The sequence below is a fragment of the Oncorhynchus keta genome, chromosome 17, assembly GCF_023373465.1.
Source record: "Oncorhynchus keta strain PuntledgeMale-10-30-2019 chromosome 17, Oket_V2, whole genome shotgun sequence".
Classification (NCBI taxonomy): Eukaryota; Metazoa; Chordata; class Actinopteri; order Salmoniformes; family Salmonidae; genus Oncorhynchus; species Oncorhynchus keta.
In genome coordinates, this window is record NC_068437.1 from 37570188 (window position 1) to 37586597 (window position 16410).

A 16410-nucleotide genomic window follows, 5' to 3' on the forward strand; every position below is an offset into this window, starting at 1 on the left:
GATTTTTAATGAATTTATTTGCAAATTATGGTGGAAAATAAGTATTTGGTAAATAACAAAAGTTTATCTCAATACTTTGTTATATACCCTTTGTTGGCAATGACAGAGGTCAAACGTTTCCTGTAAGTCTTCACAAGGTTTTCACACACTGTTGCTGGTATTTTGGCCCATTCCTCCATGCAGATCTCCTCTAGAGCAGTGATGTTTTGGGGCTGTTTCTGGGCACACATGAGAACCCAAAACATAAGCTTATTTTTCTCCAGTTATTGTAAACATTGTAAATGTAAACAAACACTGTATAGCCTCATAACATGGTTAAAATATGGATGGTCAGTTCTTGCATCCATAGCTCTGTCTATTAATTTGAGAGGGGTTACATTTCTCCAGGCCCATCCCTCGGCTTTTTACCAAAACAGAGGTGGGGTGACCATTTTGTTATTGTTTCATCTGTGGATTATCAAGATATCAAAGTGTCACCAACAAAAACCTTAACAATAGGCCTATAGCAAATGCAGCATATGGCAAGTAATCCAAAAGTTACATTACTGATTACAATTTTGGACAGGTAACTGTAACGGATTACATTTAGAAAGTAACCTATCCAACCCTGATTATAGCATGTGCAATATGCAGATGGCTGTCTCAGTCTAGGGGCTCCATTCCCTGGTTACACTAGATGCTCTGGCTGTTAGCCTCAGTCAGACACAACAGTGTGAGAAAACAGTGACCAATGCTGGCCAAACTCATGTCATGACGCACAGTCTGGTTGAACTTCAAGACTACAACCCTAAACAACGATTCATCAATGATACTGTTAATCCACCGTCATCCACACATGCATCTTCATGTTATACATTTTTGGTAATATGTCAATCTACCTAATCTCTCAGCCAGCATGATAAACTATACACACGTACCAATGGATTTTGTGTTGTAGACATGTGGTAGTAGAGTAGGGGCCTGAGGGCACACACTTAAAGTGTTTGGAAATCTGTTGTGAATGTACTATAATGTTTTTTAAATTGTATACCTGCTTTAATTTCTCTGGACCCCAGGAAGAGTATCTGCTGCCTTGGCAACAGCTAATGGTGATCCATAATAAATAGTAATAAACTAGTTGTCTGAGGGTGCTGTGCTTCTGTCCAAACATGAGGCATGATCACACATCTCCACCTACAGCTCCCTCGTGTTCATAAATAACAATAGAACAGCACGTATGGAAGCCTCCACCAGGGAATATATGAGCGTAAGTATGACTTCAGATAGGCCCACTACGAACTGGCAGACAGCACCAAAATAACCCTAGAATTCCTGGGGCACAAATATGAGCAAAGATGAGGAGACAGAGCCAATTCCTCATTTCTTTATTACACATTAAATAGGAGTGGTGAGATTCATGGAAAAAATGGATCTGTGATCAGATCACCACACACTTCCCAAAGAGAGATCTCTACTGATGTGTTCAACAGTGGTCATTCATTCACTCCCCTAGACCTGGACCCAGTCACTCTCCCCTAGACCCAGTCACTCTCCCATAGACCCAGTCACTCTCCCCTAGACCTGGACCCAGTCACTCTCCCCTAGACCTGGACCCAGTCACTCTCCCCTAGACCTAGACACTCTCCCCTAGACCTAGACACTCTCCCCTAGACCTAGACACTCTCCCCTAGACCTAGACACTCTCCCCTAGACCTAGACACTCTCCCCTAGACCTAGACACTCTCCCCTAGACCTGGACCCAGTCACTCTCCCGAGTCCCATCATACACAAACAGAGAGGAGTAGTGAAAACTCCATTAAAGCAACATTCATTTAGAGACAACAACAAAATGAAGCACAATTTACAAAATATGCACCTTTCAGTATGACAATAGGTTGTTAAAATACGATCCAGGTATAAATTAGACTTTTTTTCTCAGAAATCAGCCATTGGCACATAAAAAAAGGGAGGCGGAACATTTCAACACATTTCGCTATAGTTACTTTTCTTGATGCAGTATTGTTAACAAATGGGTTCCCATAATCAAAAATGCATTAACAGTTAATATCTAACTTTAGTAACAAAAAGGATTTAATCAAAGTGGGTCAAAAAAGATAAATCCTAAGAACTAAGGCTGCACCAATTCAGATCTATTGCCAATTAATTGCATATCTGATACCCCCTGATATTTTCCCTGTGTAAACAGCAAAAAAACACATGGAATCTGATCTTTGGACTTTTGATTTATACCACCTCCATATGTAGATCATAACCCTGATACAAACCCGATCCTCTATGTGCGACCTCGGATCAGATTATTTTCTTCCGAAGCGTTTTTATGCACATAAGAAGCACCCGAAATTGAAAGGAACAAAGGCAGGAAACGAGCATTGCATCTGTGTGCTACATCAGTGTGAATGTGCAAATCTGATATGGGTCACATGTAAAACTGTGTGGACAGTCAGAAGAAAAGATTGGATATAGAAAGAAAGAAAATCAGATTTGAGTTCTTAGGGTGGTTGTGTAAACAGCCTAAACATATTGTATATTATGTTTCAATTTAGAATCTTGTTCCTCTCAAACAGCACAGAGTTTGTAGCTCTTGAACAGATCTGACAGAGAAGCCTATGCTGTCTGACTGAAGCACGATGGCAACACAAAAGGCCATGTGTAAGAAGCCCCAAGGTCAAAAACTAGTAATAAGGTGGTGAAATATGCATTGACCCTGAAAAACAAATATTCCGTGTTATCAATTGACTTTTTTTCTCTAAAAACTCATTTAAAATGGCAATTATTGCCTCATTTGCAGACATCAGTTCCAGTTACTACATCACTTGAATGCAACAACCTGTGAAAGATAAACGTGACATAAAAATGATTGGACTGGCCGAGTCATTTCACTTGAAAGCCAGCACAGAAAAACCCTCAACACCTTCCCACCCAAACTCCCAAAAACACCCGAAGGTGATTTAGAAAAATGCATATAAACAATACAGTTTTTGAACACACTTATCATGACACCATTACTATTGGGATGCATCTTTTGTAGAAATAAAAAAGAATAATAATAAGTGGTAGGACAAAACAAGGCCTTTAAGATTTGTTTTGCCTAATCTAGCCAATCCAAAAAAGGAGAGTAAATTTATGGCAGCGATATATACAAAACAAAGGATTGGGGAAATGTGCAAGGCATATTCTGTTAGGATCTGTTGGGGTGTTTTATGTCCTGCATCTGAAGACAATGAGTCACTATTCTTTAAGAAGATAGTTCACCCGAAGAACACATCTACGTAGTCGACATTGGATGACTTAGTTTAAAGTTTAGGTTCAATTTAGGCATGCTATTTTTTTTGCACTCAACACTTCAGATGCTAAACTGTAACAAGGAAGCCCAGATCTTGATTTGCTGGCTCAATTAGCTGAGAGGTCAAATGTGTTACTCCAGTGAACTACCTTCAAAAACACAAAACATGACGCAAAATACACCAATCCTGAGGATAAGAGGGAAGTTCATAGCTTAAACAAGGTCTCTTCAGGAACAATTAACTCATCTTCTAGGACGTTCGTAATGAGCAGGGAATATCCTATCTAATGATGAAATAACTACAGGAGACACTGGCTTGTGATGGGTTTTAAGCAACATGCAGTGCCACTGAGCAACACAACATTAGCTGCATGTCCTTTTCAAAATCACTGGCAGAATCTTGCTGTTATGATGCCTCTCTTTATATAAAAATATATTATGCTTCAAACCTGCCACCTGGAGCAATTCAGTTGTTGAGAAGGTTTCCCACCACTCAACAACTGGTTTCTACCCAAAAGATCAGATCAGGTTTGGTGAATATGGATTGACTCAAGTCCCGAAACACTATAAAAACCTGTGTCCCCCAACTGGAACAGAGCTCCTTGTTCCTGGCCCTAGAGGCTGTATCAGTATCATACAGTATGAGCATCACAGTGCCATTCCCCGTAAGAACACATTGCATGCAAAAAGGAAAGTCTCTCCTGTAGGCAGGAAATCACTGCTCACCAATTATTTTTAAAAAGCATTAACAGATTACAAGTGAATTAAATGGGCAACCATTTTTTTAAACTAGATACAGTAGTAAAGTTCATATGCATGCTAAAAGAACTGCATGATATTATTGAATCATATCTAGGAGTCTAATGTAGGAGGATGGGCATTATTACACACAGTGGCCAGGACATTTGGAATTTCCCCTAATCAAGTGTTGATCGTGACTCCCCGTTGTTACTCCTTGTCCTATGGCAGGGGTACTCAACACCTACAAGGTCTGGAGCCTGCTGATTTTCTGTTCTACCTGATAATTGCACACACACCTGGTGGCACAGGTCTAAATCAGTCCCTGACTAGAGGGAACCAATGAGAAAAATGCAGTGGAACTGTCTTTGAGGTCCAGAGTTGAGTTTGAGGGTCCTATGGTATCGAATGGAATCATAAACTTCGATAGAAATCGCAGCAATGCATCTTTCCCATTATGGCGTCTGTGAGCATGGGCAGAGTCATTGAGGCCATTTCCATTTTGAAGGAGTCAATTTTCTTCTTCTACTACTGCGAGTTGACAAACTGAAAGGGTGCATAGTGCCACTTGGAGTGTGCTTTTTGAACAGGTATAAAGACAATTTACTGCCACCTGCAGTTATGAAATGTTTGCTCGCAAGTATAATTAATTGGCTGATCTCTCCTGATGACCCAGATGGAATCATGTGATCCTTCCATAACCCGTAGTAAGTCCCCAGTTGACTACTTAAAAATTGTGAAAGTCCTCAATGGCGTTGCCCATGCTAAAAACAGGCTTTTAGGCACTACGGATGGAATTCAACTCTCCCCCATACTGTTAGAAGCATGTACTCCAACAACCTCTTCTGCTAATGCTGTACTAGCAGAGGGAAAATAAGCTTTTTAGGCTTGCTTTTCTATTGTCCAAAATGTCCCTACAGTGTACCACTCCTAATTGATAATCAACCTATTGGACCAACACTTCTGGGCAACTGGCACTAAACACTAAGTAAAGCTTAGTTTCAAATTAGCAAAAGAAATGAGGGCAGACAAAAAGGGGTTCATTTCGATATTCGGTGTTGTGGTTACTTAGATAAAAGAGGCTAATAATTTAGTGTAATGTACAAAAATGTATTAAACAGTTTGAACACATTTTTTCTATCTTGAAAAAGGGGGGGGGGGGTCATTATTCACATGAGTAAACACTTTGTCTTGGACTTCTTTTTCTTCTTCTTGCCCTCCTTGCTCATCTTCTCTTTGTGTTTTCGGATTTCCCGCACTAATGTGTAAAAGGCATCATCGACACCCTGGGGAAAAGAAAAAGATAAGTTACGGTTCATTTTGAAAACTTCTCAAAAACATGGATGTTCTCATCTGTGACTAACAGGAAAGCTGGGTCAGATACAAATGTAATGGGGGCGTTTGACATGGCTCCCCTATTTCACAATATAGTGCACTACTTTTGACTATAGGGAATAGGATAGCATTTTGGTGTGCACTAATAGTATGTTACAAATGTGTTAATTGTGTATGGATTCGTTGGAAGGTGGATTCGCAGCATCAGCTGGCCCAGCAGAGAGCACAGACACAATCAATGGTGCCACAATGAGACAAAAAATATCCAGGTCTTTGTCATTCGCTGAGCACGACATTGGTTTCCTTCCTGATGCAATGGGTGGTCATTTCAGATTGCGACAGAGAGATTGAGAGAAAGAACAAGATAGAGAGAGAGAGAGACACAAAGGGAGTATCTGTGCCATAACAACAGGGATGACTCACAGTTGGCCCAGGACTTGAGTTTCAGTGGAACACCTCTGTGTTGTCCTCTTAGTAATCACACTTCCTTGGGTCATCATTTCAACACTTAATTTCAGCCCAGATTATCACAATCTCCATTAATCACACAGATCAGATCTCATTTGAGCAGACTACAGAATGATCAGCACTCCATGATAGTATAAACACATAGAGACAGAGATACCACAGGAGTAGAAACCAACATGGATGCCTGGTTTCAAGGAGATCCCACGGCCCAGCAGATCGCAGGAGGTTAGCTTAGACAGGAATGGATCCCGCCCACCAAGGAGCAAGCAGCACTACTTTCCCTGCTCGGGACGACGCGGACAACACCCTCCCACACACACACCTGATGGACGGGAGGGAGCACGGCCGCAACACACTTACCCCTTTCACATCACAACACACTTTTTAAGCTTGACGCAGCGCGGGGTCTTTTCTTCCTTGCTGAGCTTTTTCAGCCGGTACAGCCTGATCTCCCGTACCAGACTGTAAAAGGCATCCTCCACTCTCTGCAGTGCGAAACACAGCTCTCCTCAGTTAAAGAATATATGGATAACTATGTGGACTACCTCAGTGTTAGGGAATATAGGGATAACTATGTGGACTCCCACAGTGTTAGGGAATATAGGGATAACTATGTGGACTCCCACAGCGTTAGGGAATATAGGGATAACTATGTGGACTCCCACAGTGTTAGGGAATATAGGGATAACTATGTGGACTCCCTCGGCGTTAGGGAATATAGGGATAACTATGTGGACTCCCTCGTGTTAGGGAATATAGGGATAACTATGTGGACTCCCTCGTGTTAGGGAATATAGGGATAACTATGTGGACTCCCTCGTGTTAGGGAATATAGGGATAACTATGTGGACTCCCTCAGTGTTAGGGAATATAGGGATAACTATGTGGACTCCCTCGTGTTAGGGAATATAGGGATAACTATGTGGACTCTCACTGAACAGTTTTTATTGGATACTCGGTTGTCCTTGCCATAAGCAGCACGTTGAAAAAGTCGCACGGAGCTTCTATTTCTTTTAAACATTTGGGATGCAAGACTAAGACAAGTGTACATATAGATATGTATGGAGCTGATGTATAAATCTAAGGTAATCATTTTAGACTTCAAAACATTGTAGTAATTTAAATTCACAGGGGCATGACAGGTACAAACATTATACTAAGTGTCATTGTAAAAGGTGTGAAAGTGGTGTGTGTATTATTCAGTACAAGGGCAACACCAGATAGCTGGTCGAATCAACCAATGAAAATGGAGAAGAGAGCTGGAAGAGACCAATCAGTGTCCCCCGTGTCCCCAGAAAGAGTTGCGATTGGACCGATGCAAAGAGAGCAGAAGGTTCACCTCACCGACTGCCAAATATATCACAGTGCCAGCCAGCCACGCAAAGCATCACGACACTCACACCACCAACCACAAAACCGTCAGAATAGCGCACGATGCAGCACAGGATCACACCCATCCCACTGTCCATCAAGCATGATTATTACCCCGCCACAAAACCATTACTGATAAATTCCCCTCTTTGGTGACGATTCAGTGAGAAATGTACAGATTTGTTGATTGCCAGATCCGTTTTGAAGACTTCCCACATTACCATGACAGAGGGGCATGCACAGATATAACAATTACTCATATATCAATAATTATATAAGCAAGGGGACTTCGCAGTGGAAACCTGATATATTTCCAAGCACCATTTAGAAACCGAGCACATAGACACTGACACCAACAGAAATCAAAAAGTACCTTCGGAGTCATAAGAGGATCACAGGATTTTGTGAGATTGAAGTGGCCATGATTGTAAAAAGCCATTGCAAGGACACCTGACACAGCTGGTAAGAAGTAATCTTGCCACAATAATGAAAATTGATCTGTGGAGAACATTGTTAAATGGTTTCTGTTTTCACACCAGGAAATACACTCAAAGCTACAAGCAACCCTTCACTATTACAAGGGTTTGACTTATTAAAAGGTGCAAAGCTATACCAGGTAACACTTAGTAAATCTGTCCTAAATCCGTCTTCAACTGGATATGTAGCAGAGCTAAAGTAGCCTTGGAATCCAGACTGAAAAACACTACATTTCACTTCCCTGAATTCAGTGTGGATTTTCAGGCTAGCCAATCAATGGCCGTCATGTTAAAAACCATGGCCATGGTTGCTATTTGTGCCATGGTTATGTCCACTACGGCCTGTTGTCTCGGTCTCTCACCTGTCTCGTTTTGGCCGAGGTCTCAATGAAGGGGATGCCGTAGCTGCGCGCTAAGTCCTGAGCCTGTTTGGTGTCCACCGTCCGGGACGGCAGGTCACACTTGTTCCCCACCAGCACCATTGGCACGTCTTCTGAGTCTTTCACCCGCTTGATCTGCTCTCTGGAGAACAAAGACAACAGGGAAGGCAAGGGTTAAATAACAGTGTAATGCTTTGGTTGTCCAAAGTAAGTAGGGAATTTACTCGTTTTTTGGGGTTATTGATTTCACACACAATCTGGGTAAAGTTTTTTAAAGAGTGGGTTGTATTTACAAGTATAAAGTGCTGTTGGAATTGACACATAGTTAAGGGGATACAGTTTGCAGAACCGTGTCTGCTTGGAAACTGCATCACAGATGTTACAACTATAGTCTGGCTTTCCGCCATTAGTGCACTTGGCAGCAGTACTTCGGATGTCCTGTATAGCAGCAGAAGTTAGCGCAACCTATATTGGTGGACGTCCTCTACAAGGGAAGAGTCTGGCTCACCAATAGTGGTGGATGTCCTCTACAAGGGAAGAGTCTGGCTCAACCTATAGTGGTGGATGTCCTCTACAAGGGAAGAGTCTGGCTCACCAATAGTGGTGGATGTCCTCTACAAGGGAAGAGTCTGGCGCAACCTATATTGGTGGACGTCCTCTACAAGGGAAGAGTCTGGCTCAACCTATAGTGGTGGATGTCCTCTACAAGGGAAGAGTCTGGCTCAACCTATAGTGGTGGATGTCCTCTACAAGGGAAGAGTCTGGCTTAACCTATAGTGGTGGATGTCCTCTACAAGGGAAGAGTCTGGCTCAACCTATAGTGGTGGATGTCCTCTACAAGGGAAGAGTCTGGCTCAACCTATAGTGGTGGATGTCCTCTACAAGGGAAGAGTCTGGCTCAACCTATAGTGGTGGATGTCCTCTACAAGGGAAGAGTCTGGCTCACCAATAGTGGTGGATGTCCTCTACAAGGGAAGAGTCTGGCTCAACCTATAGTGGTGGATGTCCTCTACAAGGGAAGAGTCTGGCTCACCAATAGTGGTGGATGTCCTCTACAAGGGAAGAGTCTGGCTCACCAATAGTGGTGGATGTCCTCTACAAGGGAAGAGTCTGGCTCACCAATAGTGGTGGATGTCCTCTACAAGGGAAGAGTCTGGCTCAACCTATAGTGGTGGATGTCCTCTACAAGGGAAGAGTCTGGCTCACCAATAGTGGTGGATGTCTTCTACAAGGGAAGAGTCTGGCTCACCAATAGTGGTGGATGTCCTCTACAAGGGAAGAGTCTGGCTCAACCTATAGTGGTGGATGTCCTCTACAAGGGAAGAGTCTGGCTCACCAATAGTGGTGGATGTCCTCTACAAGGGAAGAGTCTGGCTCACTAATAGTTGTGGATGTCCTCTACAAGGGAAGAGTCTGGCTCACCTGTAGTGGTGGATGTCCTCAAAGGACTTGGTGTTGTTGATGGCAAAGACACAGAGGAAGCCCTCCCCTGTCCTCATGTACTGGTCCCTCATAGCGCTGTACTCCTCCTGACCTGCAGTGTCCAGGATGTCCAGCAGACACGTCTCCCCATCAATCACCACCTGCTTCCTGTACGAGTCCTGAAGGAGGGAGAGAGAAAGAGAGGGATGGATTGGGTCAGGAGGGGCACCTTAGCGGTAATCAGGTAGACTGGACACTTATGAATGATCACATATTCATAGGTGTCCAGTCTACTAGGAATCAGAACGTCTAGACCTAACTATATGGTCATAGAATGCTCATCTAATAAAGTCACTGAGGAAATTCAATAATATTAGAATCAGAGAGAATGGATGGGATGACTAAGAGCGACTGTATGTGCACCAAGGTAAAAATGCACTCAATCTTCAAGCAGTCATAAAATTGATAGTTTTCAGAAAGTATAATTGAGTAATAATATCTGACATGTGAAACTACTAAAGCATTTAATTACATAGCAATCTATCATCAACCAACAAAATTAAACTGACTGAAAGACACCATGTTTATGATATTATAATATTCCTCCATTCAAATAACAGAAAATGATCAGAAATGATCAAAACCTGTTTGGCATCTTTCATCTTCAACCAGAAAAACCTGCTAGAACTAATTTTTTACACAACTTTATTTCCAAACGATTTTTGTCTCCCGATTCCCAGGCATGCCTTGTTGAAGTAAGACACAAGGGTGTACTGAAACTACTTTTTACCTCGATGGTGGGGTCATATTCATCCACAAAGTGGTTCTGAATGAGCTGGATGGTGAGCGCGCTCTTGCCCACACCTCCTGCTCCCACCACCACCAGCTTGTATTCTGTCATCCTTCACCTGTGGGAGAGAAAGCACACAGAAATAAGGTTAGTGAATATAGAAAACCTTTTATGGGCTACACACTAACTATCGACACAACAATCCTTCAACTGGGATCTCCAAAACCTGGACATTTCTGGAAAGTTTCTGAAATATTCCAACCCTACACACACAAGTGAGAATGAAGCTGAGGATATGAAGGATTTCTCCCCCCTTCTCCATAGCCATCTGGTCAAGTTGTATTAATTCCCTTAAACTAAACTTACGTGCAAATGCAAAATTGTATTTTGTCCCGAATGTCTCCAGATTGCATTTCATTTGCACAATGGCCCTCCTATGTTCTCCAGAGCTGTAGGGAGCTGAATGTATACAAGAGCAGAATGTATACAATAACAGGTCTCTGTGGATACAAGAATGTTTACATTCTATCCAATTTCATCCTGCAATTTTACAGAAAACGGGATGAGTGTATATATTATTATATTATGCCGCATGCCATCGCTCACCGATATATTTATATGTACCTATTCTTATTCGGCCCTTTACATGTGTATAAGGTAGTTGTTGTGAATTTGTTAAATTACTTGCTAGATATTACTGCATAGTCGGAACTAGAAGCACAAGCATTTCGCTACACTCGCATTAACATCTGCTAACCATGTGTGTGTGACCAATAACATTTGATATTATACTCTACTATCTTATAACATTCTTAAATGGGATTATCATCATTATTTAACATTGTTTGAACAGAAGATTGCCGTTTACAATTCACCCAAATGTCATACCCACAAATGTTGCTACTAAATGATCCTCCAACTGAAATGTTTCTCGAACTGTAACAACACACGTTCAAAAGATAGTTGTATGTAACAGCTACACAATGGGATCTGGCCTCAGGCAGTAGACACAGATCTATGATGTTACATAATGGTCCCAAAATGGACAAACAACTAGGAAGCACACACTGCTCTGCAGACGGTATGTGAACAACAACTATCCCTACAGTTTCCCTGTTCAAAAACATACCCTGCTAGGTATAATACTGAGGTCAGTTTCCCTGTTCAAAAACATACCCTGCTAGGTATAATACTGAGGTCAGTTTCCCTGTTCAAAAACATACCCTGCTAGGTATAATACTGAGGTCAGTTTCCCTGTTCAAAAACATACCCTGCTAGGTATAATACTGAGGTCAGTTTCCCTGTTCAAAAACATACCCTGCTAGGTATAATACTGAGGTCAGTTTCCCTGTTCAAAAACATACCCTGCTAGGTATCAATTCAAAAACATACCCTGAGGTATAATACTGAGGTCAGTTTCCCTGTTCAAAAACATACCCTGCTAGGTATAATACTGAGGTCAGTTTCCCTGTTTACCCTGTAGGTATAAACTGAGGTCAGTTTCCCTGTTCAAAAACATACCCTGCTAGGTATAATACTGAGGTCAGTTTCCCTGTTCAAAAACATACCCTGCTAGGTATAATACTGAGGTCAGTTTCCCTGTTCAAAAACATACCCTGCTAGGTATAATACTGAGGGTATAATACTGAGGTCAGTTTCCCTGTTCAAAAACATACCCTGCTAGGTATAATACTGAGGTATAATCAGTTTCCTGTTCAAAAACATACCCTAGGCTAGGTAGTTTCCTGTTCAAAAACATACCCTGCTAGGTATAATACCGAGGTCAGTTTCCCTGTTCAAAAACATACCCTGCTAGGTATAATACTGAGGTCAGTTTCCCTGTTCAAAAACATACCCTGCTAGGTATAATACTGAGGTCAGTTTCCCTGTTCAAAAACATACCCTGCTAGGTATAATACTGAGGTCAGTTTCCCTGTTCAAAAACATACCCTGCTAGGTATAATACTGAGGTCAGTTTCCCTGTTCAAAAACATACCCTGCTAGGTATAATACTGAGGTCAGTTTCCCTGTTCAAAAACATACCCTGCTAGGTATAATACTGAGGTCAGTTTCCCAGTTTTCCCAGTTTCCTGTTCAAAAACATACCCTGCTAGGTATAATACTGAGGTCAGTTTACCCTGCCTGTTTCCTATTCAAAAACATACCCTGCTAGGTATAATACTGAGGTCAGTTTCCCTGTTCAAAAACATACCCTGCTAGGTATAATACTGAGGTCAGTTTCCTGTTCAAAAACATACCCTGCTAGGTATAATACTGAGGTCAGTTTCCCTGTTCAAAAACATACCCTGCTAGGTATAATACTGAGGTCAGTTTCCCTGTTCCTGTTCAAAAACATACCCTGCTAGGTATAATACTGAGGTCAGTTTCCCTGTTCAAAAACATACCCTGCTAGGTATCAAAAACATACCCTGCTAGGTATAATACCGAGGTCAGTTTCCCTGTTCAAAAACATACCCTGCTAGGTATAATACTGAGGTCAGTTTCCCTGTTCAAAAACATACCCTGCTAGGTATAATACTGAGGTCAGTTTCCCTGTTCAAAAACATACCCTGCTAGGTATAATACTGAGGTCAGTTTTCTGAGAATCGTGTATTGTCAATACAAACAAAAAGAAGACCTCACCCATGTCTTCACCCAACTGAGGTATAAATTTACTAACAAAGTTAGTGTTTCATCACACTTTTCATACGCCCCTTGAAATGATCAGCCTGGAGTTCTACACCTATTTATGTACTCTCTCTGAAAATGCATTAAACAAAAGGAGCATTATAAACTGGATGGTTCGAGCCCTGAATGCGGATTGGCTGAAATCTGTGGTATATCAAACAGTATTCCATGGGTATGACAAAACGTTTATTTTTACTGCTGTAACTACATTGGTCAACAGTTTATAATACTAATAAGGCACCTCAGGGGTTTGTGGTATATGGCCAATATAACACAGCTAAGGGCTGCATCCAGGCACTCTGCATTACGCACAAGAAGTTCCCTTAGCCGTGGTATATTGGCCATATACCACACCCCCCCTGGCCTTATTGCTTAAGTATAGCACTTATTCCTACTATTTCTATTGAATATGACATTATAGGCCTAATAATCACCGTCATCACCAGAAACTATTGCCTACAGTGTGAATAAGGTAAATACAGATGAATCATGACTTTCAGATTCTACCACTGACAAAATTATTGTACAGTAACTTGGCCACAACGTTTGCTCTGTTATTACAATATTGACAACCCTTTCATATCCTCATATCCTGCAGGAAATCGAAAGCGTGTTCATGATTGGCTAGTCCTGACACCTGTACAGTCAGCTGCATTACCAGTCATCAACAAGGTTCTAATGTCCAATCAAGCACTCTCCCCGAGTTCTGGTTTCAGATCAATTACAAGTTACAGTAAAATACATGGCAATATTGTGGGAAAGTATTGTGAAAGAGTAGACAAAATCAAACAGTGTCCATTTTATGCAGTTGACTTATTCACAATCTGATGATAGACAAAGTGATCCTTTCAACCATTTTCATTGGCAGTCAACCAATGCCTAATGACAGCAGTAGCTTCCATTGTAAAGTGTAGGCCTACTACTAGTCATTAGTAAAATACTCTATACGTGAAATGAGAACAAAACACCCTTATCGATACCCCCTCAGGTTGACTGACTGTAGCCTACAATAACTGGAGTAGGTCCACATGGATAGAGTAGCCTAGATTATGCAGATCCCCCGCAAGTATTAGTTAACTAGATTAGCCGTGTGCGAATTTATTTAACACGAACGTTATCTGATGGCACAATGGATTGAACGCTATGGGCGAGTTGAGTTTGAAGCCGCCATAAATACCGCATAGGTCTGCACTTCAGACATTAGGTTAACAATTGGGCGTAGTTTGCATAAACAACTATACTTTAGCTGCAAATGTCCAGCAAATTATGAAATCAATACAGACCCAACATAAAATGAAGTTACCGGCGAAGGGATACAATGTCACCCATGTATCCATTGTGTAAATTGATACAAATGTAGCGATCTTGTAAATTGTTTTACCTTTAGCGTATGGAGTTCCGCGTCCGAAGTTGCGACCAAATAACAAGTCAAGCAGATAATCCTCCCTTTTCACACGATCTCTACATTTCCTACTTCACAATGAAACTGCCCCATTTATGTAGATTAAACTTATTTGAAAAAGCAGACGAAAGAAAGGAAATTAATCAATTGAATTTTACATTTGATCCAGCGCTTGGCCTGCTACTGTCGATTCAGCTGAGTTTGGCCTTAGCGCGAATATGGGCGGATACCGGGTGCAGAGTAGCCTAGTACATACAGCTCACTTACTTAGAAAGCAGGGGATTTCAACTGGTTTCGGTGTGATATACTAGTGTCGCAATATAAAGACGCTCTCCCCCCTGTTCTCCACTCAATGCACTTCTACTTTAGCTCAATGTATTGTTCTGGTGGGTGCGTGTTGGCAGATTGTGTTTTGAAACGTTCTGGAGTCGATGTGTTTTTCCAAGAGAGGACTGAAATAGGGCGTATACATATGCGTTCAAATCATTTGGAATTACACAAATAGGCATATTTAAACCATTTATATCTATAAATCGATCATTATGGCAGTGTTAATTTAATTATTCTACCAAACATCAATATTTCAAGACCTATCTCTGGGAATAAATGGTCGGCTTCCCAGTGAAGCTGGAACAATAACGGATAGGGGGCGCCTCCACTATATATAGGCTCTAAATATAACTGGAATGTACTGGAGGGACGTCATTCCCAGTCAAGGAAATGATTGGTGATCCCGTGTCAGTCTTTCTCGGATGTCACTGGTATACCTTCTGCGCAGAATATGTGCATAGAGATAAAGGGTAAAAACATACAGCTTGGCTCGGGGACGACAAACAGAGAGGCGTGAACCAACTGAAACAATTACGCATATGCGTAACATTTAAAATACGCATGTTCATAAAACTAAAGTGCGCAGTACCTATGCCGTTTTCTTGTTTTTTTTTAGTTGTCAGAAATGCGCAGAATAGCTATGGACAGAACATATAGATACAGTAGATAGTGGACTCTAGTGCCCAAAATACAATTTTAGTCCATTGAGAACTTTCACCATTTTGAAGTAGTCAACTGGGTGGAACTTCCTGTGGGCTAAGGAACGATCATGTCATTTCATCCAGGTCATCAAGCGGGATCAGCCAATGAATTATCCTCGTGAGCAAACATTCCATAACTACAGGTGGCAGTAAATCACCAACCTTTGCTTTATACATGTTCAAACAATACACTCCAACTCATAGAAGTAGTAGAAGAAATTTGACTACTTCAAAATCTATAGCAATGGAGCTGCCCATGCTCTAGCTGAAGCCATAATGGGACAGGTACAATGTTGCATCATCTAACTATCTCCATGGGACAGAACCATACCCCCTTTTCTGTGAGAATTCAAACACTATTTATTTATGAAGGTAAAATAGTGCCTTAAGTGTACAAGCATGTAAAGTATGATTTGCACATGTAACATATGAGTTGCACCTATATAATCAGTTTTGTAGTTGCAAAGAAAAATATTTGCAAACATTTAACTTCTTTTGAGAATAAATGCAAGAACACTTGCAAACATGCAAGTTCATATGCAAATAAATTAAAGAACATTTGCAAGCATGGAACTAAATTTGAAAACAAATGCAACTAATTTACTAAACTTGCGAATGGTGAATATTCTTATGTGAATTAAAACTACATTAGCCGATGTTGAATCTGTGCACAGCTTCATTAAATAGTACCCGTAAAACACCAGTCTCAACATCAACATTGAAGAGGCGACTCCGGGATGCTGGCCTTCTAGGCAGAGTTGCAAAGAAAAGGCCATATCTCAGACTGGCCAATAAAAATAAAATATTAAGATGGGCGAAAGAACACAGACACTGGACAGAGTCGCCTCTTCACTGTTGACATTGAGACTGGTGTTTTGCGGGTTCTATTTAATGAAGCTGCCAGTTGAGGACTTGGGAGGCGTCTGTTTCTCAAACTCGACACTCTAATGTACTTGTCCTCTTGCTCATTTGTGCACCGGGGCCTCCTACTCTGGTTAGAACCAGTTTGCGCTGTTCTGTGAAGAG

The 16410-nt window shown here is 41.4% G+C and overlaps 1 protein-coding gene and 1 long non-coding RNA gene across 20 annotated transcripts; one reads left to right on the forward strand and one right to left on the reverse strand.

The window, feature by feature from the left end:
• Positions 1-1349: 1349 nt before the first annotated feature.
• On the reverse strand, positions 1350-14864 carry kras (v-Ki-ras2 Kirsten rat sarcoma viral oncogene homolog). 17 transcript variants are annotated; one of them, XR_008066548.1, is made up of 7 exons: positions 14333-14603; positions 10264-10381; positions 9474-9652; positions 8034-8193; positions 6185-6309; positions 1733-5307; positions 1350-1560 (listed from the first exon to the last, which is right to left on the reverse strand). XR_008066548.1 is itself a non-coding variant. In XM_035789726.2 (6 exons), the coding sequence occupies exons 2-5, from the start codon at positions 10372-10374 to the stop codon at positions 6190-6192; spliced, it is 570 nt and encodes a 189-aa protein (XP_035645619.1). In that variant the 5' UTR covers positions 10375-10381; positions 14621-14864; the 3' UTR covers positions 1350-5307; positions 6185-6189. The 17 variants fall into 17 exon arrangements, 3 of the variants coding, with proteins under 3 accessions (XP_035645619.1, XP_035645618.1, XP_035645620.1); XR_008066547.1 differs by having other exon boundaries at positions 1350-1586; XR_004828052.2 differs by having other exon boundaries at positions 1350-1612.
• On the forward strand, positions 11375-12839 carry LOC127908276 (uncharacterized). Of its 3 annotated transcripts, none has more exons than XR_008066552.1 (5): positions 11375-11601; positions 11759-11852; positions 12046-12314; positions 12437-12496; positions 12713-12839. It is a non-coding gene; the product is annotated as an uncharacterized LOC127908276 (long non-coding RNA). The 3 variants fall into 3 exon arrangements; XR_008066551.1 differs by lacking the exon at positions 12437-12496 and adding an exon at positions 12530-12589; XR_008066549.1 differs by lacking the exon at positions 12437-12496 and having other exon boundaries at positions 12046-12327.
• Positions 14865-16410: the final 1546 nt, after the last annotated feature.